The sequence below is a fragment of the Microtus oregoni genome, unplaced genomic scaffold (genome assembly GCF_018167655.1).
Source record: "Microtus oregoni isolate MIOR12 unplaced genomic scaffold, Mior012 000025F_ref0000491, whole genome shotgun sequence".
Lineage (NCBI taxonomy): Eukaryota > Metazoa > Chordata > Mammalia > Rodentia > Cricetidae > Microtus > Microtus oregoni.
This window is the reverse complement of record NW_024543084.1, coordinates 13,390,308-13,413,154: the sequence shown is the minus strand read 5'-3', so window position 1 is coordinate 13,413,154 and position 22,847 is coordinate 13,390,308. Positions and strand designations below refer to the sequence as shown.

Genomic DNA, 22,847 nt, shown 5'->3' with positions numbered 1-22,847 from the left:
TCCTTAGCTGGCTTCAGGGCCACAAAAAAACCAAAGGATGGATGGTTCTATTTAAATAACCATCTCATCCTCAGACCAGGCACTGTCGATCATTCCAGACGTCCACCGGACCTTACACATAGGCTCCAAAGCTTTGTTCCACTTCTTGGAGCCCCTTTTTTGACCTCATCCATCTCCAAGATCATATTTTACAGGTTCACTCCTCTTGCCAGACGTGTGCCCAGGCCAACCCACAAGGGGCTCTCCACATATGTCAGTCTCCATCAGCTTCATGGACACCAGCCGGGTGAGGATTGGCAGGTTGGTTTCACTCATATGCCTACTCATAAAAAATTTTGTTATCTCTTAATACTTGTGGACACTTTTACAGAATGGATAGAAGGGTTTCCGGCCTCCAGGGAAACAGCAGATGTGGTGGCTCAGGGTCATGGAGCTCATGTCAGAAGCTCTCAATGCTCCTGGAAATTCCATACCCCCTACCATCCACAATCCTCGGGAAAGGTGGAGAGGGCCAATGGACTCATCAAACAACAACTACCAAGCTCTCCATAGAACTCAGGTTATCTTGGCCCTCCCTTCTCCCCACTGCCTTTACTTGCCTCAGGGCCACCCCGTGCTCCCCTATGGGTCTGAGCCCTTTTGAGCTGCTTTATGGCAGGCCCTTTCTCCTTAACCATCACTTCCCAGTCCAAACTCCTCCACTGGCAGGGTACCTAGCTTATCTCTCCCTTCTGAGGTCCCTTCTCCATTCACACGCTGACAGTTGTCTCCCTGCCCCGCCCCACCCGCACCAGTGGATCCTAATGCCCCTAAACCTGCCCCGCTCTCCCCAGGGAACAGAGTACTCCTCAAACAGCTGACTCCTAGGTCTCTCGAACCTCGAAGGACAGGACCTCACATGGTAATTCTCACCACCACCTAGGCTGCCAAACTCTTGGGACACCCATGCTGGTACCATTTCTCCAGGCTCAAGCAGGCACCTGCTCAAGACACTTGGTCTGTCCAGCAGACAGGACCTTTCTCCCTCTGGTTTTCCAGGATGTTACAATGAAGGGCCTACCTGCTCCTCATCCTGGCATACTCATCTTTGGTGATAACAATATTTTTTTCCTAGACACTACCTTCTCACCTCCCCCAAGGAACAGATGCCTGACGTCTCCGGGATGACAGTATACCTATTGCTGAGCATGAACCCAGCAACACCCAGCTCTCCCCTTCCCCATGTTGTCCATGCCCACAGGAAGTAGCCAGACTTGAGTCAACGCCTCTTTCTCCTAAGAAATGTTGGCCTAAATGTTGGTCAAAATATCACCTCAACTTCCTGTTACCCCTTATACAAACAGTCTGGAATGTAAGTCCCAAGTCCCGGTCTCTGACCTCCATCTTTGGGTGCCCCGTCCCTGTGCCCGCCAAGCCTTGACCCCTCCCCAGAGGAGGGTCAAGACAGCCCGCCAAAATCTTGACCACTCACTCCCTCAGTCTATTTTAACTTCTCTCCCCCCCCCCCCCCCCCCCCGGAAAGTTTCCACGTGGTTTCCTATACTCCCAGTGGTGGTTGCGTTTGTTTGCGCTTCCCGGTTTCCCCTCCGGGCCATCCAAGAGCACAGGAATCCCATGAAACCTGGATATTTTTTAATTTGGCTTGTTGTAATTTGGCTTGATAGGAATTTTTGCATCAGCAGAGAGCTCGTGTTAGGAATATTCCTAACAGGTATCAATGCGGCAAGAGTTAAAAGTCATTAAAAGTTGTGTAGCTAGGTGAGAGTCTTGCACCCTCGGTATCATTGAAGGAAATGAAAGACTAACGCAGAAGTGTCCCTGCTCCCGGACAGGAAGGCTGCCGTCCTGGGCAGGCACTGCCTCTCCCTGATTACCATTCAAATTCAGTGCATGGGCAATGCAATCAGCAATCGGTAGGTTTTTCCCTTTTAACAGAATTTAACAAACTGATGCAGAGAGGAAAGGTTAACCTGTGGGTCGCGACCCCTTAGATTCAAACGATTCTTTCACAGGGTTCCCCTAAGACCATCAGAAAACAGAGATTTATGTTATGACTCAGAACTGTAGCAAAATTACAGTTATGAAGGAGCAACGAAAACAGTTTATGGCTGGGAGTCACCACCGCATGAGGATCTGAATTAAAGGTTCGCAGCCTTGGGAAGGTTGAGAGGCAATGCGAGGAAGTAGCTCAGGTAAGGTGGAGGTAGTTGTCGTGGGACAGGACAGGCAGCGCTAACCATGTTAGAGAAAGTGAAAACGTATGGCTGCAGTGAGTCTGCGCCAAAAGAGCACTGAGCAAAACCGTGGTCCCGGAGAGGGGAGAGAACTGGGGCAGAGCGTCTACGGAGTGGTTCCCCAAGAGGACTGAGGGACAGGTGCCAGGGAGATGTTCTTGGGAGCTGGCCTGGGAGACGGCACATAGCAATAGAGGGCCCATGGCAAGAACCGGAGCCAGGGTGAGTCAGAGAGCAACCCAGGAAGTGGGTAAAAGGAGGGCTAGTGGTCGGCTGTCCTGAGAGCTGTGGGTCTGTATTTCCGTATCTGCCAAGATCGTCATGTTGTGAGCAACAGAAAGTCACTGAGACTGATGTTAGGAAGAGTGGAGGCTGTGGTGGAGCCGGCTGTGGAGGAGCCGGCTGTGGTGGAGCCGGCTGTGGAGGAGCTGGCTGTGGAGGAGCTGGCTGTGGAGGAGCTGGCTGTGGAGGAGCCGGCTGTGGAGGAGCTGGCTGTGGAGGAGCTGGCTGTGGAGGAGCCGGCTGTGGTGGAGCCGGCTGTGGAGCCGAATGTGGTGGAGCCGGCTGTGGAGCCGAATGTGGTAGAGCCGGCTGTGGAGCCGAATGTGGTGGAGCCGAATGTGGTGGAGCCGGCTGTGGAGGAGCCGGCTGTGGAGCCGAATGTGGTGGAGCCGGCTGTGGTGGAGCCGGCTGTGGAGGAGCCGGCTGTGGAGCCGGCTGTGGAGGAGCCGGCTGTGGAGCCGGCTGTGGTGGAGCCGGCTGTGGAGGAGCCGGCTGTGGAGGAGCCGGCTGTGGAGGAGCTGGCTGTGGAGGAGCCGGCTGTGGAGGAGCCGGCTGTGGAGGAGCCGGCTGTGGAGGAGCCGGCTGTGGAGGAGCCGGCTGTGGTGGAGCCGGCTGTGGAGGAGCCGGCTGTGGAGCCGGCTGTGGAGGAGCCGGCTGTGGAGCCGGCTGTGGTGGAGCCGGCTGTGGTGGAGCCGGCTGTGGTGGAGCCGGCTGTGGTGGAGCCGGCTGTGGAGGAGCCGGCTGTGGTGGAGCCGGCTGTGGAGGAGCCGGCTGTGGAGGAGCCGGCTGTGGTGGAGCCGGCTGTGGAGGAGCCGGCTGTGGAGGAGCTGGCTGTGGAGGAGCCGGCTGTGGTGATGCCCGCCCACCATCTCGTCAGTACTGGAGAAATAGGGAGCCACTGTCTCTCAAGCAATAAATCAGAACATATTGCATAGAATTCTTAACTAATTTAACAGAACATCATTTTTTTTTTTTTTTTTTTTTTTAGCTAGTAAAAAAGACTTATGGAAAAGAATGTTACAGTGGGGCCACAAGGAAAGCAATTACCCATTGGGTGGAGTGACATTAAAAACAACTGTTACCATACGGTTGTCAACCTGGCAGGCTCTGGACTCACCTCAGAGACAAGCCTCCGGGCTCGCCTAGGAGGAATTGTTTAGCCTCCGGCTCGCCTGGGAGGGATATGTTTATTAGGTAAATTAAACAATCACCGAGAAAGTGGGTGGTGACTTCCAGGACAAGGCCCTAGATAGCATTAAAACGGGGAAGTCAAGGCCCTTGGGGTGACTCAGTGGGTAAAATTGCTTGTTGCTGAGCCTGGTGACCTGAGTTCAATTCCCAGGACCAACATGATGGAGGGAAAAACAGACTTCCACAAGTTGTTTTCTGTGTGTGCGCACGCGCGCGCACACACACACACACACACACACACACACAAATGAATGAATGAATGAATAAACAAGCAAACAAACAAGCTGGCCATGGAGGCCTTTAACTCCAGCACTGGGAGGCAGAGGCAGGCAGGTGAATCTGTCTGAGTTCGAGGCCAGCCTGGTTTATAAAGCAAGTTCCAGGACAACCAGGACGTTACACAGAGACACCAGGTCTTGAGAAACCAACCAACAAACAAGCGATATTTTCAAAAGAAAGCCAGTTGAGCACAGCAGTCACTGTCTGTTTTCTGATTTTAGAGACAACACGACCAGGCCCTGCCACCCTGACTTCCGCTCAGACTGTGTCGGAACAAGCCTTCCTCCCTCACGCTGCTTCTGTGGTGTGTTTTATCACGGCAATAGGGAAAAAGTAATGAAAACACTTTCAAATGTTGACAGGAGTGTGGAGAAACTGAAATTCATGGGCTCTGTCCGGGGAGTGAGAATGGAGCAGCTCTTGTAGGAAACAGGGTAGAGGATTCTCGAAAAGGCCCAGCTAAGCGCCAGTGAGGCAGCCTGACAGGTGAGGAGGGTTGCCAACAACGACAACCTGAGCCTGATCCCCGGGCCACACGGCAGAAGGAGGGAAACAACCCCCAAACATTGTCCTCTGATCTCCACACATATGCTAGGGCATACACACCCCCACGTATATGTACACGGATGGATACATAGAACAAATTAAATGCAGCCTGCAGCTAGACCTAGGATGAGCAGCTAGCAGGGGATGAAGAAGGATGCAGGGACTTGGGCACCCACCACCATCACAGGATCAATGCATCCCCGGAGGCAGCGGCCCACACACACCTCAGATCCATGGCAGGGTGAAAGTGGGTATCTACATGGTAGAATGTCACTCACTCTGGAGAAGGAAAGACCTGGTGACATATGCTCCAACACGGATGAGCCTTGTGGACATTCTGTTAAATGAGAAACAGGCAGTCCGTAAAGGTCAAACGTGGACGGGTCCATCCAGGCAGGGGACCTGAGAGAGCCAAGTTTAAACACAGAGCAGAGCAGAGCCAACTGGAAGGAGGGGCTGGTGCTTATGGGGGCTGCTGGGGAGGATGGAGTGTCATGGAGATGGATGGCAGTGGCTGCTGCCCTGGGGTGGCTCTGAACTCCACGCCACCCAAACCACACCCCAGAAATGATAAATTTTATGCTACGCATATGTTAGCATAATAAAAGAATCAGAGAGGTGGTGGAGAAGACCGGTGGGTAGGTCTGGGCGACAGTAGTGCCGGGCTCTCTTCCGCTCTTTAAAGAGCACTGTCCTGAAAGGAGGAGCCAGGGAGAAAGGAGGCTGACCCCTACACCACACTGTACCCCAGTGGTGGAGCCCCAGGTGGTGTCCTTGATAGGAAGGCAGGGAGGCAGAGGAGTGAGGGACCCAGGTTGAGCCCTTGGAAGCTGATGTAGGAGGGTCTTCTATTTATCTGTTGCTTTCATTGGTTAATTAATAAGGAAAACTGCTTGGCCTGATAGGTCAGAACATAGGTAGGTGGGGAAGGCAGAACAGAATTGTGGGAGGGCAGTGAGGAAGTTGCCATGCTTCTCCGACCCAAGACGGACATAGGCTAGACTCTTTCCTGGTAAGCCACCACCTCGTGGTGCTACACAGATTATTGGAAATGGGTTAATCAAGATGTGAGAATTAGCCATTAAGAGGCTAGAACTAATGGGCTAGGCAGTGTTTAAAAGAATACAATTTGTGTGTTGCTATTTCGGGTGTAAAGCTATCTGTGCAGGAGCTGGGTGGGACGAAAAGCAGGCCTGCTCGCCTCCTCACTACAGGAAGCAGCTTGGAAAAGTGATACCGGAGTGTCTTCTTGGGGGGCCACCTTCATAAGAACATCACAGAGGGCACCTAGGGAAACTAAAGTGGTTACGATGTTGCTAGGCAGTGTTGCCTTACTGAATCATGGCTTATAAGCCACCTTTGATTGGTGGGGATTGCTTGGTGGTCCAGGACAGGATAGAGACAGCCTAGACCTGTCTGTGACCAGGGCTATTACCCAGCAGGCTTTGGAATACAGCTTCAGTCTCACTATGTGACTCAGTTTCCACATCTCCCTAAGTGAGTAAAAGGGATTCAGTCTGGGATTTGCAGCATATGGTTACCACGGCAACAGTGAAGGAGTTCCACATGTTTTAGGAACCATGAATATGTTGGTGACTATGTGGTCTTGGGTACAGAGAGAAGGCCTAGGGCTGGGGTGTTGGGTTGCTGAGGGTTGATTGACAGAAGTCTGACGTTGCAGAGAGCCTGGAGGGAGGACTTAGGAGGGCTTACTGTGATTGTGGTCTCACATCTGAGGTCTTGGTGCTGCTCAAGGTGACGAGACAAGTGGTCTCTGCTGCTTCTGGTGTTCACTCTGACCATGTGGGTTGGGCACCTTGCCTCTCTCCAGGAGAGTTACTCAACGCTTGGCTTCTAGACATGGTGCTGCCTCCTGAAGACAGGATATCCATCCATCAGCTCATACCTCAGCCAGCCTGGCCTCCTCAAGGCCACAGAATGAAAAGAGGCTGATAAGATATTTACATTTCTCACAAGCATTTGCTGCTGGACTTTCCTCTTACAGCCTCCTCCACCCCTCCCAGATCCCCTATCCCTCTTCATTAAGTGTTGGATGGAGGCTTTTGGGTTCAATTGGTGAAGGATTTTTTTCTTCTTTGTTTAATTTTCTGTATCAGGTTTAATTAAACCAAGGTATGCTTGACCCTGTCGGAGCACATCAAAACGGGCCACTTTGCTGCACAAGGAAAAACACCAGCATAAATTATTGATTCATCTTCATTCAAATTAATCTGCCAGTGACTTTCCTTGGCTGGGGTTGGGGCAGGGACCCGGGGCACCCTGTGATGTGCCAACACAAACAGCCTTTGAAAGTTCCATCTTAGAGTGACATGAGATTGAGTCAAAGAGAGCAAGAGGTGTCGAAGATGGGCACACACTCGGATGCCACTCAAAGACAGGTGCACACAGATGTCACTCAAAGACGGGTATACACACAGATGTCACTCAAAGACGGGCGCACACTCAGATGATGCCCCTTGCCATGGCTCAGATGCAGATTATAAAGTGGCCCCACCTCCAGTTCCTGAGTCCTGCCTACCCACAGAGTGCTGAGGTTTTAAGAGATGGGAGGGGAGAGCAGGGACTTTATGCCAAGCTGTTTGAAAATTAATTGGAAAAGACAAAGAAACACAAATTCTAAAATTGCCACCCAAAACAGTGTATATCAAAGAAATTAAATCGCAAACTGCAGACTATGGGACAAAGATAATTCCAGGCCCAGATTTCTTTTTGGGAACCACTCAAGTCTAACAAATCCTAAAGTGGTAGGCAGAAGGGACAGTCTCTGAGACATTTTATGAGGCTGGTGTGGCCTTAATGTCTGGCATGAACATTACGGCCAAGGAAGCAAAGAACATTGTGGATCCCTGTGAAAGTCCTCAGGGAAATGTGATCCATGGTCTCCCCTGTAGGAGTGGACTGCATTTCAGGAAGGCAAGGTTGGTTTGATATTCAAAAGCCAATCAACACAGTAGAGGAGGAAGTCACAGGATTATTGCTATAGATGCAGAAGAATTACCCATCACTATGCACGAAGGAAGCTCTTAGAAAACCGGAGAAAGAGGGAGACTTCTTGTCTTGAGAACAGCTCTCAACTTCCTGTAGCTCCAGCTCTAGGGGTGCAGTGGCCTCTTCTGACCTCTCCAGGAACCTGCACTCACGCATGCACAGCCCAACACCATGCCTGCCTCACATACACGTAATTTAGAAATAAAATTTTGCCGGGCGGTGGTGGTGCACGCCTTTAATCCCAGCACTCAGGAGGCAGAGGCAGGCGGATCTTTGTGGTTTCAGGCCAGCCTGGTCTACAGAGCTAGTTCCAGGACAGGCTCAAAAGCTACAGAGAAACCCTGTCTCGGAAAAAAAAAAGAAAAATTTAAAAAAGCTTAAATTAACGAGTTGGAGAGTTGGCTCTGCAGTTAAGAGCACTGCCTGCTCTTTCAAAGGTCCTGAGTTCAATTCCCAGCAACCACATAGTGACTCACAACCATCTGTAATGAGATCTGATGCTCTCTTCTGGTGTGCCGGCTTACATGCAGACAGAACAGTGTATAGATAATAAATAAATAAATCTTTAAAAAAATTTGAATTAAGCATTAGCTCCTGTCTAAGGGAAAGTGTTCCAGTCCACTGAGGCTGGGGACCCCTGCAGCTGTTAAGGCTAAGTTCATTCTCAAAGTGTCTCCAGAGTCTTCATTTCATGGACCCGCGTGAACCCACACACCCGTGCTGCAGTACCCGTGAGAGGTATGACCTTGCTTCAAAACGTTAAATGAAAAAATATAGAGCAATAAAGCTGGGGGACGGGGGAGACACAGGCCTGCAATCCCAGTTTTCTAAAGGCGATGGCAGAAGGATTAGGAGTGCAGGGTTATCCACAGAAACATGTGAGTTCAAGGGCAATGAGCTACTGTCTTAAAAACCAAAGCAGAGTAATGATGATGATGATGATCAGCAAATAAAAATAGATTGAAAAAATAAAATCAAGCACTGAGGGATTAAATTATAGAAAAACTTATATATCAAGTAAACCTGTGGTATATTTTTTTTTAAAAAAAATAAATTTAAGGGCTGGAGGTTAAAAGCACTGACTGCTCTTCCAGAGGTCCTGAGTTCAATTCCCAGCAACCACATGGTGGCTCACAACCACCTATAATGAGATCTGGTGCCCTCTTCTGGCCTACAGGCAGGATACTGTATAAATAAATAAATCTTTAAAAAAAATAAATTTAATTTAATGTGTATAGATATCTGCATGTACATATGTGCACTATGTGTGTGCCTGGTGTCCTCAGAGATCAGAAGAGGCATCAGATCCCTTGAGACAGGAGTTACAAATGACTGTGAATCCAAGAGAGGACGCTGGGGACCTAACCTGGGTCCTCTGCAGCCGGAGCTCTCCACTGCGGGGCCGTCTCTGCAGCCTCAACAATCAGTTTTGTTTCCTCACTGCCCCTGCATTTTTAAGATTTATTTATTTATTTGGGGGGGGGGGAGGAAGGAAGGTAGGGAGGGAAGGAGAGAGAGAGAGAGGCTGACAAAGACAGAGAGCCTTGGTCCTCCTCTATCTGGAGCTACAGGTGGTTGTCCGCTGCCTGTATGAATGCTGAGAAGCAAGCAGATCCTCTGCAGCAGCAGTACACAATCCTAACCACTGAACCATCTCTTCAGGCCCTCCATTTTTTTAAAAACAGGATCTTACATAGCCCAGGCTGGCCTTGAACTTGCAATGTGACTGAGGGTGACCTTGAACTTCTAACCTCCCACCTCTACCTCCTAAGTGCTGGGGACTGCAGGCGTGTGTGCCATCACACCCAGGTGTTTATGTGGTGTTGGGATGGAGCCCAAGGCTTTGTGTATGTTAGGCAAACCTGCAACTCAGCCAGTTCCCAGACAAACTCTTCTTAATAAACAAACAAATAAATAAATAAATAAATAAATAAATAAATGACAGCCTCTTCTGTGCTGGAAGGGTCTGCTGCAAAGCAGAAACTCTCATCTCTGGGTGTTGTGATTATGAGATATTTTTATTTCTTCTTTGTGTTTCTCTTTATTTCTTGCACTTGAAAATAGTGAACATGTATTATTTACGCGATAATTTTTCAAAAGAACTTACTAAAAGAACTTTACAGCGCATTTTATTGCTTGGGCGTCCTCTGGGGAGCACCACCAGGGATGCCGGCAACCGATGGGCTCTTCTTTGTAAGCAAAGCAAATTGCTTCCAGTCGACTTAAGCAGAAAATGAAGTCGCCAGCCAGGTGTTGGGGCTTCTGAGATCTCCAGAGGCCAGAGGACCTGGCTGTGGGTGTGGAGCCTGTGAAGACAGAAGAAAGGGTCCCCAACTGCAGTTCTGCATCAGTAAGGATGCCAAGCCATTGTCACCGCTCACTCCCCATGGCACTGGTCAGTACTGCCACCCAGGGCATCGTCACAGCTGCCCTTGATCGTGCCCCCATGACCAGGCCTACTCCCGCTGCCCTTGCTCCTGTCCACCAGGCTCTGGTGAAGATCTGGACCATGCTGCTGGGGCACCAGCAGGGCAGGAGCGCCTGTTTGCTCTGGACAGTTGTGACAGGGAAGGGAGGTTGTGTCTGCAAAGTAAGACCCTGTGTCTAGAATAAAAACAAAATAAAATCATCGGAGACTGAGAGCGGAGGCACAGACAAACCCAGTCAGACCAGCCTTTGTCTTCTGGGTCAGTTCCCCAACTGGTGGCCTGGTCACACCCCCCTGGCCCATACATTCTTATTCTCTGCTGCCCTGTCTCTTGGCCAGCATGTAAACATCCCACTCCAGCTGTTTCTTTGGCATCTGCTTGCTTACCAGGACTCCCGCACAGAACCACAAAATGTCTACATCTTTCTCTTGTCAGTCTGTGACAGGAGATAGAGGGGTGGGGTTGGGTCTCCTTGGCAGGCAGAAAGTCCAGGGCCAGGGTTCTCTAGCTCAGAGGCTGTGACATGCCATCCCAGCTTTACCAGCCTGCTGCATCTCCTGAGCCTCCTGTTGCTTTCACTTCTTTGTCCCTTCTCCAGAGGATCCTGCCAGCTTCCAGCTTCTCTCCCAGTAGCTTCTCAGAGCCGCAAGCCCTGCCATGCCCCTTTGTGCCTCATCTCCATATACTTGGTTTAGACTCCAACTGTTCTCAGCAAGACTTGACACCAGGGGCTGGAGAGATAGGCAGAGATTAAGGGCACTGGCTGGGGCCTGGAGATATGACTCAGGGGTTAAGAGCACTGGCTGTTCTTCCAGAGGATACAAGTTTGATTCCCAGAACCCACATGGTTTCTCATGACCACCCATAACTCCAGTTTCAGGGCATCTGACACCCTGCTCTGTCCTCTGCAGTCACCAGGTACATGGTGCATAAACATACATGAAGAAAAGCACTCATACACATAAAAGCAAAACAAAGCAAAGCTTCACACTAGACCTCTGTCTTAATCGGGATTCTATTGCTATGAAGAGACCATGACCACAGCAATGCCTACAAAGGAAAACATTTAATTGGGGCTGGCTTACAGTTTAGAGGTTTAGTCCATTTTCATCATGGCAGGAAGCATGGCAGCGCACAGGCAAACACGGTGCTGGAGAAGGAGCTAAGAGTTCTGCATCTGGATTAACAGGCAGCAGGAAGAGAGAGAGCCACTGGGTTTGCCTTGGACACTTGAAATCCCAAAACCCATCCATCCCCAGTGACACATTTCCTCCAACGGGACCACACCTACAAGGCCACATTCTAATACTTTCAAATACCACCGCTCGCTAGAAGCCCATGGGCATTTTCATTCAAACCACCTCACCATCTTCGTGGCCATTGAGCATTGGGTTCCTGGGCACTCCTTGTCCCCACGAGGGTGACCAGTGGAGAGCTGTGAGAGCCACGTCTGGACTCCTAAGTTTGCTGGACAAAGAAACTGGAGCAGAGCCCTCAGGTGTTACGCATTCCTAGGTTAGTTATCCTGTGTACTCTCGTGTGCCTGGAGCAAGGGAGGTGCACATGTTGGCTGAGTTTTCTGTCCTGCCCGGTTCCCACAGTCATTAAGTCCCAAAGAAATCACACAGAGGTCTACATTAATAATAAACTGATTAAACTGATTGGCCTAGTATCTCAGGCTTCGTATTAACTCTTATAACTTATATCTTATATTAGTCCATATTCTCATCTGTGGTAGCCACGTGGCTTGGTACCTTTTTCAGCAAGGCAGTCACATCTTGCTTCCTCTGTGTCTGGGTCATGACTGCAGGCTGAATTTCCCTCTTCCCAGAATTCTGTTGCCCCGCCTCTACTTCCTGCCTCGTTGCCATTGTCCCGCCTATTCTTCCTGCCTGGCTACTTGTCAATCAGCATTTTATTAAAAATAATACAAGTGACAGGATAAAAGACCTTTGTCCCACAGCAAGCACACAGGCTGCAGGTGGGGCTAAGATGTCCTTGGTGGAGCTATCTTCTCCTTGCCTCAACCTTCAGAGAGGAACTGGTGGGCTGCGTATGCTTGTCCCTCTTCCCCTTTGGTTTAGCACACAGTCATTATATTTCCAGACATTCAGCTTGGTATAGCCCCATGCTGGGTCTGTCTGTCTGTGAAAAGCCCAGGGGAGCAATGGGTCACTTCTAGTCTGGTCCATAGAAATCTTTTTAAGGTCTAAACTGTCCTGTTCTCATAGCAACTTTGGTAAACCATGTGCCCCATGGCAGAGCATCTTTGAGGCTGGAGCTCAGCACTGTGGGAATCCCCCCCCCCCCCCCCCGTTAGCCTCAAATGCACTGTGTTGCAGATGACCTTGAACTTGTGATCCTCCTTCCTCCAGCTCTCAAGAGATGGGACAGCAGGCACAGGCCACCTCTTCAGGTACCAACTGTGAAATAGCCATGATCATAGGTTCTAACTTCTGCCTAGGAAAAGAGGAGTCTAAATCACCTCTTCTTCAATCTGAGTGTGCTTGGTTCTGCGTCAGCCAATAGGACCTGGCAGATGCAACCTTCTTCCACTTCTGCCTCCCCAGACTCCAGTCTCAGGCTGCGAGGGCTTGCTGCACGAATATGGCCATCCTCCCTCTGGCTGGCGTGGCCTCCTTGAGCCTCTGAGAGGCTCAACAGTCAGAGAAGGGGAAGATGGAGAGGAGGTGGCTACCTCAGAGAAGAGAGAAGGAGCTGGGGTCCCTGGTTGCCCCTGCTTTTATCCATATTTCAGCTAGTGCATGTTGGTCATGTCCCCAGCTCAGAGGTTTTGTTATCTGTCCATTGTCTTGGTGGCCTTCTTATCCTCGGGGGCCGGGTGTGGGGGTAGGATTCTGCCAGCACCCGGGGCACGGCTATTCAGAGCTGGGTCTTGCCTTCTAAAGGAAAGGCAGGGCTCCTCCCTGGTCATGAGTTGTTGGCCACCCTCTGTCCCCCAGCTCAACCTTGCTACAACACTCCTCTTAGCCTCTGATTGTCTACTGGTCTTCACACCGTTGCATGCAACAGGCTAGTGGCCTAGGAAGATTCCTGATACAGGAAAGCCCACCAGCAGTCTCCATGCAGGACCCACAGAGGAAGCTAGCAGCTTCACTGAGGAGGCCAGCCTTGGGGGGAAGGTAGATATTTTTAGCTGGAAACTTTTACCAGAAGAAAGGCCGCACCAGGCCTGAGAGAGGGACGGACGTCATCTGGCTGTCATCTCTCGTGCTCCAGGTTCCTCTAAAAGAGGGAGAAAGCCTGGGATGGCTTGAAAAGCCACCCTCTGCACCCGCCCACCTGCTGCAGCTGCACCCGAGCTGCTGGGAACGTGAGAAAATCATGGACGACGACGGCGGGGATCTGCTTCGCCTTCTGTTGGCCCCGGGTAGGGGAAGCTCTACCTCAGCCGCTGGGCTCTCCTCCAGCTGGAGGCACTGGAGGCCTAGAGAGCCAGTGATACCTCCTACCCCTACTCCAGCTCCCCAGCCTTGGGGCTTCCACAGGGGCATGGTAATGGCGGGTCCTGGGTCTCCCTTGGGTGTTTTCTTTTGCTTTGTTTTGGGCAGGCTTTCACCATGTAGATCAGACTGGCCTTCTGCCCTTGCCCTGATGGTTCCCAGGAGCCAGCTGCACCCAGCTCCCCTTGCTGGAGTCCTGCCTGTCTTTCTACACCCATTTTAGATGTCACCACTTGAAGACGCCCTCTTTGATGGCTACAGAGCCACACATGACTCTTTCACACTCTTTGTGACCTTTGTGACTGCTTGTCCCTAGGGTCCTAGTCCCACTGGGATGAGGGAAAAAGGGCCCTTTCAGGATGTGTGCTACCCTGAGGCAGGGTCCCTGTCCTCTACAGTAGAGCTGGGGACCCCTGTAGACCTTGGCTTCTCTGTGAGTTAAAGGAGAGAAGACGGTCTCACGTTGAGCATTTTGTGAGGTTTGGTGGGCCAATGGTGGTTCACTGTGAACAGTTCTAACCAGGCATGGGGAGCCTCAGGGAAGCCGTGGTCAAGGACCCTGAGAAAATGGATTGACCACACTCCCAGAATGTCTGGGTATCTATCCCATGTTGCTTTGCGGGTTGGTATTGGAATCTGGGCAGCCTGACTCTTAATGTCCCCCAGGGCAGTCGTCTCCTCTGTAGGATGGATTACATGACAGTGAGCCAAAGTGGGAGTGGCCTCGATGCCACCTGAGCCTGAGCGATCAGCAGGACCTAAGAGGACCACATCACTTTTCAGGTGGCCGCCAGCGATGAGCTGGCCTAGGGCATTAAGTAGGGTGACATTTGCTTGGCCACCAGGTGCACAAACGGCTGGAGGAGCCCCCAGGACGAGAAAGTGGCTCCTGGAAGTGAAACAGTGATGCTGATGGCATCTCTGAGCAAGCTGGCCTGGGGAAGTGCAGAGGAGGTGGGGTAGACCCAGGGCTGGAGCCCACAGAGCCCACACCTGTCCTAGCCCAGCGGGATCTCCCTATGGCCCAGGTCCTGCCTGCTGCCTTTTATACCCCAAGAGGGAGGTGTAGCCTCTCCCTGTCCCGAGCGGCTTCGGGATGGAGGCTTAGCTCCACCACTTGAAAAGGAATGCAGGGTCCCCACAGCTTCAGGAGCAAAACCAGCTCTTACAACAGCCAATTATCCATGACTTCCCAAAATCAAATGGCCCCCACATTTCAGAAGTGGCTCCCCTGTAGGTGACTCTGACCCAGTTCCCTTGAACTTACCAGGAGGTGTAGCTGCGTCATCCCAGGAAAATAGCTGATTGGGCCGAGATTGAGGGCTCCCTTGTCATTTCCCTAAAGAACACTTCGGCTCCCAGCTTCCACCCACTTGAGGGGCTGAGTTAACAGTGCCCGGGCCTCCTTTTCATCAGGAGGGAATTATTCCATAGCTCCGCGTCACTGAGGTGACAATTACCGTGGCAGCTAATTCTTACCTGTCTGCTGAACCTGCCATTCCTCCCTGGCAGCCTTCTGGTCCACGCTTGTTCGCCTTTCCTGGCGGGATCGTCACGCTGAGAAGCTAGGGCCTTTAGCCACCAGATGTCCCATCTCACCCATCAGCTTGCTCAGGATCCCACAGTAAAGTTGACGGTGGGAACAGCCGATTGGCTGAGCCAGGTACACATCCTGCGGGGCTGCTGAGATCTGGGGTCTGAGATAGGTTAGGAGGGAAAGAAGAGCTGGATCCCTCAAGCTGGGACACCCCTAAAACCATTCCTCAGAAGCTGGCTTCCTTACTGTAGCTACTGCCTCCCTTAGCAGGAACATCCCATTTCCGAATGAACAGGGGTCAATGTGCAAGGGTGAGGACCTGCATTCTGGGTCCCCTGACAGTCCCTGTCCATGGGTTTGGCATTTTGGATACAGGTCTGTGCAAATCAAATCAAATCAAAAGTCCTGGGGTTGACAAAGTCTTCTCTGACCCAGGTCTGGTGTTTACAGAGAAGTCTGTTTCTGTGGCCCCAAGCACTACTGTGCTGGCCGAGATTTCCTCTGTGCCCTCTGCTCAGCCTTGATGTCTCCCTGCCCCTTTTAGGCAACTCTCCTGTGTGGTCTGAGTATGCCCCCATCCTACTTATACCCTCCCCTTCCCAACCTGCACAGAAAGGCCTTGAGGGGAGCTGTTCCCCAGATACCACCTTACTGAGCATAGTCTGGGTGTGGCCCCTCTGGTTGTCAGGAGCCCTTGGGATAACACTGGCTTTTCCTAGAGGATGACTTCACCTTTCCATACCAATGTCCCAGCCTCCAGAACCATGAGCCAAACAAACATTTACCCACTCAAATCTCCTGCTTGTGGCCTGAGGTACTACTATAGGTAAAAACACCAGCTTCGGGGGAGCCCAGCCAACAACAGGGCTTCAGTCCCCAGGTACTTGGTATGACCTGGCTGCGTCTATCACCACCCCGTTATTATTTATCAGCCCACCCTACCCAAAGGTCAAGCTGGAAGCCCAGAAGATGAATTCGAAGAGTGGAAGGGGATGAGAAATCAGAGCAGTGTAAGCTAGCCCAAGACAGGAATCTACTCCCGTGGCTTAGCTCTAGCAGCCCCTGGGACCCACCCATCCACAGCCTGAGGCAAGACAGACAAGAAGACTGTGGCTTAAAGGGGAGGTGACGTCATGCTTGCACGTGTGGTCCCTGATGGTCTAAGTCACTTTGGAGATATTTCTGGAGCCAGTCGCTGTGAGCTGAAATGCCAGCTTCTTGCCTGGTACTCACGTTGATGTCACCACCCATCGGAGTTCACGTGTGGCAGGGTGATGGATGTCTCACGCTCCCCGTATGCACACCCACATGAGTCGAGGCTCGGAGGAGTTAGGAGGAAGATCAGAATATCTTTGTTATTTGATGGCCGGAAGTGAGAACGGGAAAGGGAAAGGCTTGCACTAAATGCCCTGTGTCAAGGATGGAGAAGAGCATAAACTGAGTCACACTGATGAGAGTGACAGATTGGGAGGTGACGCTGGAGGGATGGGATGGTGACTAGTGTGAATTGACCCTGGGTCTCATTTGACCTGTCCTCTCCTCCGTTCACTCACGTGGGAGGCACGGAAGACATCCTGCCATGCTAGGCAAGGGAACAGTGGGTACTTGCTGTCCTTGTCCCATGCCTGACCTGTGCTGTGAGCTGGTTCTGTGAAGGTCCAGCACTTGGTTGTCAGGTGAAAAGGAACTGAACCCTTGCTGAGAACCTCTTCCCTCTTGGCAGGCTGGATCCTGAGTCCTGGACTCCGACCGACACCATCACACTGTGTATTTTCGGGGGCTCTGGGCAGGAGGGGTGAGCACCTTTTGCATGGAGAAAGAAGTGGAAACCATTTGAGGAGAAAAGGTCAACCGGGAGGACATGAAATATGTCTGCTAATTGGTGTGAGTGCTGGGCCTCTGCCCTCCTCTGCCCGGGGGCCAGGAGGAGGGATTCACAGCTCCCGAAGAGAGGAGGCAGACACTGGGGGAGGGCAAGATCAGAGCCAGCACTAGTTCCTCCCCTGCTTCCCCTCTGTGCTCTGTCTCTGCGGGGAGGTGAGACTGATCTCTGAGGACAGACACACCAGGAGCGTGGAGACTGACAGACACTTCAGGAGCATGGACAAGGACAACTCTCTGGTGAAGAGCCCAGGCTTCCTGCCAGTATCTATGCAGGTGTGTCATCTTGAAAGGGGGCAGCCCAGGTAGCCTGAGTGACTGCTCCCACAAAGGGTAGTGACTTCCTGGAGAGATGCAAAGACAGAGCCCTGAGCTAGGATGTACCCACCTCCAGTGGCATAAGAAGAGGGGGTAAGCCGTTTGGTGGGGGTCTAGTTATACTCTGACAGAGAAGTGACGGCTGAGCCTGGGTTCACGCTGGCCCTTCCAAGAATGAAAACGCTAATGGTTTGCTTAAAGAGCAATGTGGGACTGGGGAGATGGCTCAGTCTTGCTGAGGAAGCCTGATGACCCAAGTTCAATCCCCAGAAGAGCTGGTAAGAAAGCCTGATGCAGTACCTCTGTGTGTAATCCCAGCACCTCTACAATGAGGGGGAGGGGGAGGTGGGTAGAGACAGAACCAGCTTGGTTATGCAGCACAGCCACAGAAACAAGAGAGACCCTACCTCAAAACAAGGTAGAAGGAGAGACCCAACTCCTGAACTGTAACCTTCAGATGAGTCCATGCAAACACACACACACACTAAAGATAGACACATACACACACACACAAAGACAGACACATACACACACTATACACATAAACACACATACACACAGGCACAAACACAGCCACACACACAGTCACAGACAAAGATATACACATATATGCATATACACATATACATTTATACACACATCCACCCACACATTCATACCTACACACAGCCACACACACATACATCCACACATAGCCATACACACACACATGTACAGACAAACACACACATGCATATACACATAGACACACATGCAAACACAAAGCACACCCAGCCACAGTCACACACAGAGAGACACAAAGACACACATATGTACACACAGAGACACAGACATAGACACACACATACACACAGACACAACATCAACATTTCTTCGAATGCATGTTAAAGTTTTATTTACACAAAGTGGAGCAGCCTTGTGAACAAGATTTGGCTTCCCAGGTTCTCATCCCCCTGTTTTCCGGGCACACCCTGCACACAAGGGTGAGATGTGGGAAGGGCCTTTGCTGGCTGCTCTGTGCCAGGACAGAACTCTCAGATGCTGAAGAAGATAACGCGTGGCCTGGTGCTAAACATTTAAAGTTGTTGCCCATGGCTTGATGGCTTAATCAGTGATCGATACTTGTCACAGGACAGGAGTTACAGGCATGGTGAGTCAAGATGAAAAATGGCACAGAGGGGCAGGGAGGCCTGAGAGGAGAGGGAGAAAGCCACCCCTCTGCTGTCCAGCACCATCGCCGACACAGACAATGAACTTCAAAGCGGAGATGGGGAGCCACGGGCCGACTGCTACTTAGCGCCAGATCACGAAGCCGCTTGCTCTCCGCAGGCAGAACTATGCTAATGAATCGCCTTTCTTGACTAAAGATGGATGCAATAACCTTTAGCTGTAAGAAACAGCAGCAGTAACCAAACTAACGTGGTCTGGACACGGGCTGGCAGGATGGAGGTGCTAGCGACTGAGGGGAGCCGGGACACAAATCCCTTACCCAAGAACAAAAAGCCAAGCGAGCAAGCAGACAAACCAAAACCCAAATTAACCAGCACTCTCAGTTCCTCCATAAGGTGACCTAGAGAAGCAGAAAGGGAGCTTGTAGGGTGGGGAGATTTAAAGCTAGCGCCGTTACACTTCCTGTGCCCTCGGGGTCAAGTTGGCTGTGAGTGGCAAGAAAACCAAAGACACCTCAGTTCTGTCCTGAACACGGGACTTGGGCCTCGAGATCCAGGATGGCTGCCAGAGCTCCAGTCATCACGTCCATCCGCACTAGCAGAAAAGAGAGAAGGGGGCAGAAAAGCTCTCCCTCTTGTGATTGCCCCACTGAGGAGACCTCACAAGGCACACCTCAGTCACTCTTGCTATAAAGGGGCAGGATGATAGAAATCTTTATCCCAGGGGTTCCGTGAGAAAGAAAGTGTGGATCCTGGGAAAAAATGTAGCTGAGCCTGCCTCATCCTATCCTGAGGTTCAAGCACCTTCAGCCCAAAGCTGTTGGTTCAAAACCCGATCCTGGCCGTGGGAGACCCTGGGGAGGGGAAGGTGAAGCCAGGGAGCACAGGAGATTAGACATGTCAGTCATGAGGGTGGGTGTTCTGTCTAAAACTAGGACACACGTTTCTCCAGACAGAGCACAGTTTAGCAATGGTTCCCTTGGTGCCCATTGCCCGATCCCTGGGACTCTGGGTCTGTATGCATCTCGCCTGGAGCCTGGGGCCCTAGGAAGGACCAGCTGGCCTCTAGGCAAACAAACCAGTCTTGGGGACATGCTAGGGCTGGCCAGGCTGGAAGGACAGAAGGCACAAAGCAAGGGGGGCTTAGATCACAGCTTCTTAGACCCTTGGCTCATGACCTCAGGTTGGAACTGCGCGGAGCTGTGGTTAAACTTGGCAACAGTAAAAGACTTCTGAAAGAAAAAGGCCAAAAAATTAATTTAAAAAAAAGACACATTGTGAGTCTGAGGGTTTTTTGGTTTTTTGTTTTGCTAAGACATGGTTTCTTTGTGTAGTCCTGGCTGTCCTAGAACTAGCTGTGTAGGTCAGGCTCACAGAGATTCACCTGCCTCTGCCTCCCGAGCGCTGAAATTAAAGGCGTGCGCCACCCCAGCCTGGCTTGAGTCTGAGGTTTTGCCAGCAGCATTTGCCCGTGCTGCGTCCCCAGGGTCATGTCACCTCAGCCCTGGTTCTGAGCAAGGATGAAACATGAGCAATCCCATCACACCATGCAGCACCCAGGCTGCTGTCTGGGTCACCTCAGCTCAGGTGCCAATCTCTTTTGTTTTCTTCGCATGCAAAGGTTTTTGCTCTTAGAGAAATGTAACAGTTTAATTACAAAACAACCTGAAGACTTGTAGTACCTTCCTAAGGTCACAGCTCGGCACGTAGGTGCCAGGTTACGACACTGAATCGTCTTGCTCCGAAGTGCGCACTTTTTAAAATCGCTGTCTGAGTTGCTGACCTCGGCTTCACTGGAAACAATTACTAAGTGATGGCCTTGGAGAGGAGGCTCAGATGTTGCCGTGGGGACAAAGGTTCGGTTCTCAGGGCTCATGTCAGGCAGCTCGCAGCTGTCTGTAACTCCAGCTCCTGGGGTTTCAGTCCCTGGCCTTCTAGGGCACAAACCCGCACACAGACGTACACCCACGCACGTAATCAAGAATAAAAAGCAAACCTAAAACAATAAGTCACTAAATTAGGACAGGATTTTCAATAATTCCTGCAGTGGTCCTAAATCAAACCCTTGCCGTTCTGTACTAGGTGTTTGTGTGAAGCAATGTTCTCAGCACTGACTGTAAAGTCAACCCCAGATTCTACTTGAGCTCCCCCCACCCCCCACTGATGTGCAAGCAAGTCAGAGCTAGATGCTAGGCGGCCTCCTTGGCTGCCCTCCCCCTTATTCTTTGAGACAGAGTCTCTCACTAAACCTGGAGCTCACTAACACCACCAATCCTCCTGCCTCTGCCTCCCCATTGGTGGGATTATAGGTGCACATGACTGCACCCATCTTTTTTACGTGGGCACAGAGGATCTGACCTCACATCCTCACTCGCGCTGACCAGCCTTTTATCAACCGAGCCAGCACTCCCGTTCCTCCGCCATCTTTTCTTCTGATGTCTGTTTTCTGTTTGACAGCCACACACAGGGCTCAGAGGTGCATCTGACTGCGTCCTTACCCTTGTCTCCTTCCTGCCCAACCTGCTGAAGAACACTGCTCAGGAGCTCTGCAGAAGGAACCTCACAATGTGTTAGTCAAACGCTTCATCCAGATTTGCCTGTGGTTATGGATTTGAGGAAAGGAGACTTATTAAGCGAGAAACCTCCCCGCCAGCAGTGAGGCTCACTGCACCACTGTGATGACCTGGGCCTCTGGGTGAGGAGGCCTTTGCCAGGTGTCTCTATGGTGATGTCATTTCTTCCTTGCATGTCCTCATTTATAGGTCACCAAGCCGGTCACACTCAGAGGGTGAGGAACTGCCTCCAAGCCTTGGGGTTGTTACCTTCCTTGTTCTTTGATGACTGAAGCAGGTTGAAGTGCTTGGAAGCAGGCGTGCTGGGGCCACAAGGACTGTGCGGACAGATTTGGGATCTTTCCGAGGTCACTGGGGACAGTGTCACCCCCACATTCACAGGGGCTGAGGATGGTGTCACTCCCACATTCACAGGGAACTGAGGATGGTGTCACCCCCATACTCACAGGGGCTGAGGATGCTGTCACACACACACACACACACACACACACACACACCACTCACAGGGGCTGAGGATGGCAGCACACACACCCAACTCAGGTTTTACAGGTCATGCCAGGCCATGGCCAGTGGCTGGCTCCGTCTCCTCAGCCAATGGGCTTGTCTTGCACAACCGCGCCCCGACTGTGGCTGCCCCGACAGTGGCTCCAGAGTTTTCTAAGGCTGAGAGCAGCTGTGGCCTCCTCGTTAGGTGCCTGAGCTTTTATACGTGGAAGTTTTCTTGAACTTTGCTGATTTGCAAACTAATGGAAAGAAACAGGAAAAGAGAGAATTAACTACAGCCTTTCGGCAATCATTAATTTCACCAGCTACCCTCTGGAAACGAAAGGCTGCTACAGAGTCAAATATCAAAAGGTTACGGCAAAAAAGAGCTGCCACTAATCAAGGAAAGAGGGCACGGCACTTGGCTGTGTGCAGCGCAGGCGGGACCTGGGGGTGGGGGCAGTCACGATGCTGTTGGGTGCTTTAGAACACTGTGCTGATGAGAGCTTTGCCCTGTGGCTGAGGCTGGACCACACTGTTTTGATGAGAGCTGTGCCCCATGGCTGAGGCTGGACCACGGAACCTGAGGAAGGTGGGCCTGTCCTCTGTGTGACTCCCATCAGCCTTTGGGGTTCCTTTCTCGGGATTCTGTTCTTAGAGGGGGCAAGAAGAGGCAGTGGGCATCACAAGGCCACTGGGGAAACTTGGGCAGGTCCACATGACCCGCCATGTTTCTCAGGGACATGCTTACCACGGGGAAAGGACAGTGTGGCTTCACTACCAGCAGAGACTGGATGTGTGTGACTTCTCTTCCGTGATGGGCAGAAGCCTCAGAAATCATGACACAGGCCTGCCCTGAACTCTACTCTGTTGTTCTTGCATTCCAAATTCCAGGTCTGAGTCACCACACTTGGCTTCCTTCACCTTTTTAAGGTCTTTTGTCAGAACAACAGGACAATAATATAGACGATTGCATCAGAGAAGTGAGCCGTTGTGATAAGCCCGGCATGCGGTCCTTAGGCGTGCAGAACTAGTTTGTAGGAGGAATACAAAGAGTTTGGAGCTGTGGCTAGAGCAGCCATTTAGTGCTATAAGAAGAGCTCAGTGGGAGATTCCAGTGGGGCCTGAAAGACCCAAATACTGCCAGGAGTGTGGACAGTGAAGGCCACACGTGTGAGGCCACAGATGGATGGAATATGCTAGAAATTAGCCCGGCGTCATTTGTTCTAGCAACGCACTGGTGTGCATTGTGCCCACGCCCGGAGACTGTGGCTGCCTCAGTTTAAAGATGATGGGAAGCCATCTGAATCATCCCAGCAGGCAGGCTGTGGCAGGCTGTGGCAGGCTGCGGCAGGCTGTGGCAGGCTGCGGCAGGCTGTGGCAGGCTGCGGCAGGCTGTGGCAGGCTGCGGCAGGCTGTGGCAGGCTGTGGCACAGCTCTTGTTCGCTGCGT

At 51.5% G+C, this 22,847-nt stretch overlaps 1 protein-coding gene across 1 annotated transcript; it reads left to right on the top strand.

Annotated features, from left to right (window-relative positions):
* Positions 1-2,587: 2,587 nt before the first annotated feature.
* LOC121462945 (repetitive proline-rich cell wall protein 2-like) lies at positions 2,588-13,758 on the top strand. The gene is made up of 3 exons (XM_041674921.1): positions 2,588-3,388; positions 13,283-13,361; positions 13,751-13,758. Exons 1-3 carry the CDS (start codon positions 2,588-2,590, stop codon positions 13,756-13,758), a joined length of 888 nt encoding a protein of 295 aa, XP_041530855.1.
* The last annotated feature ends 9,089 nt before the right edge of the window (positions 13,759-22,847 follow it).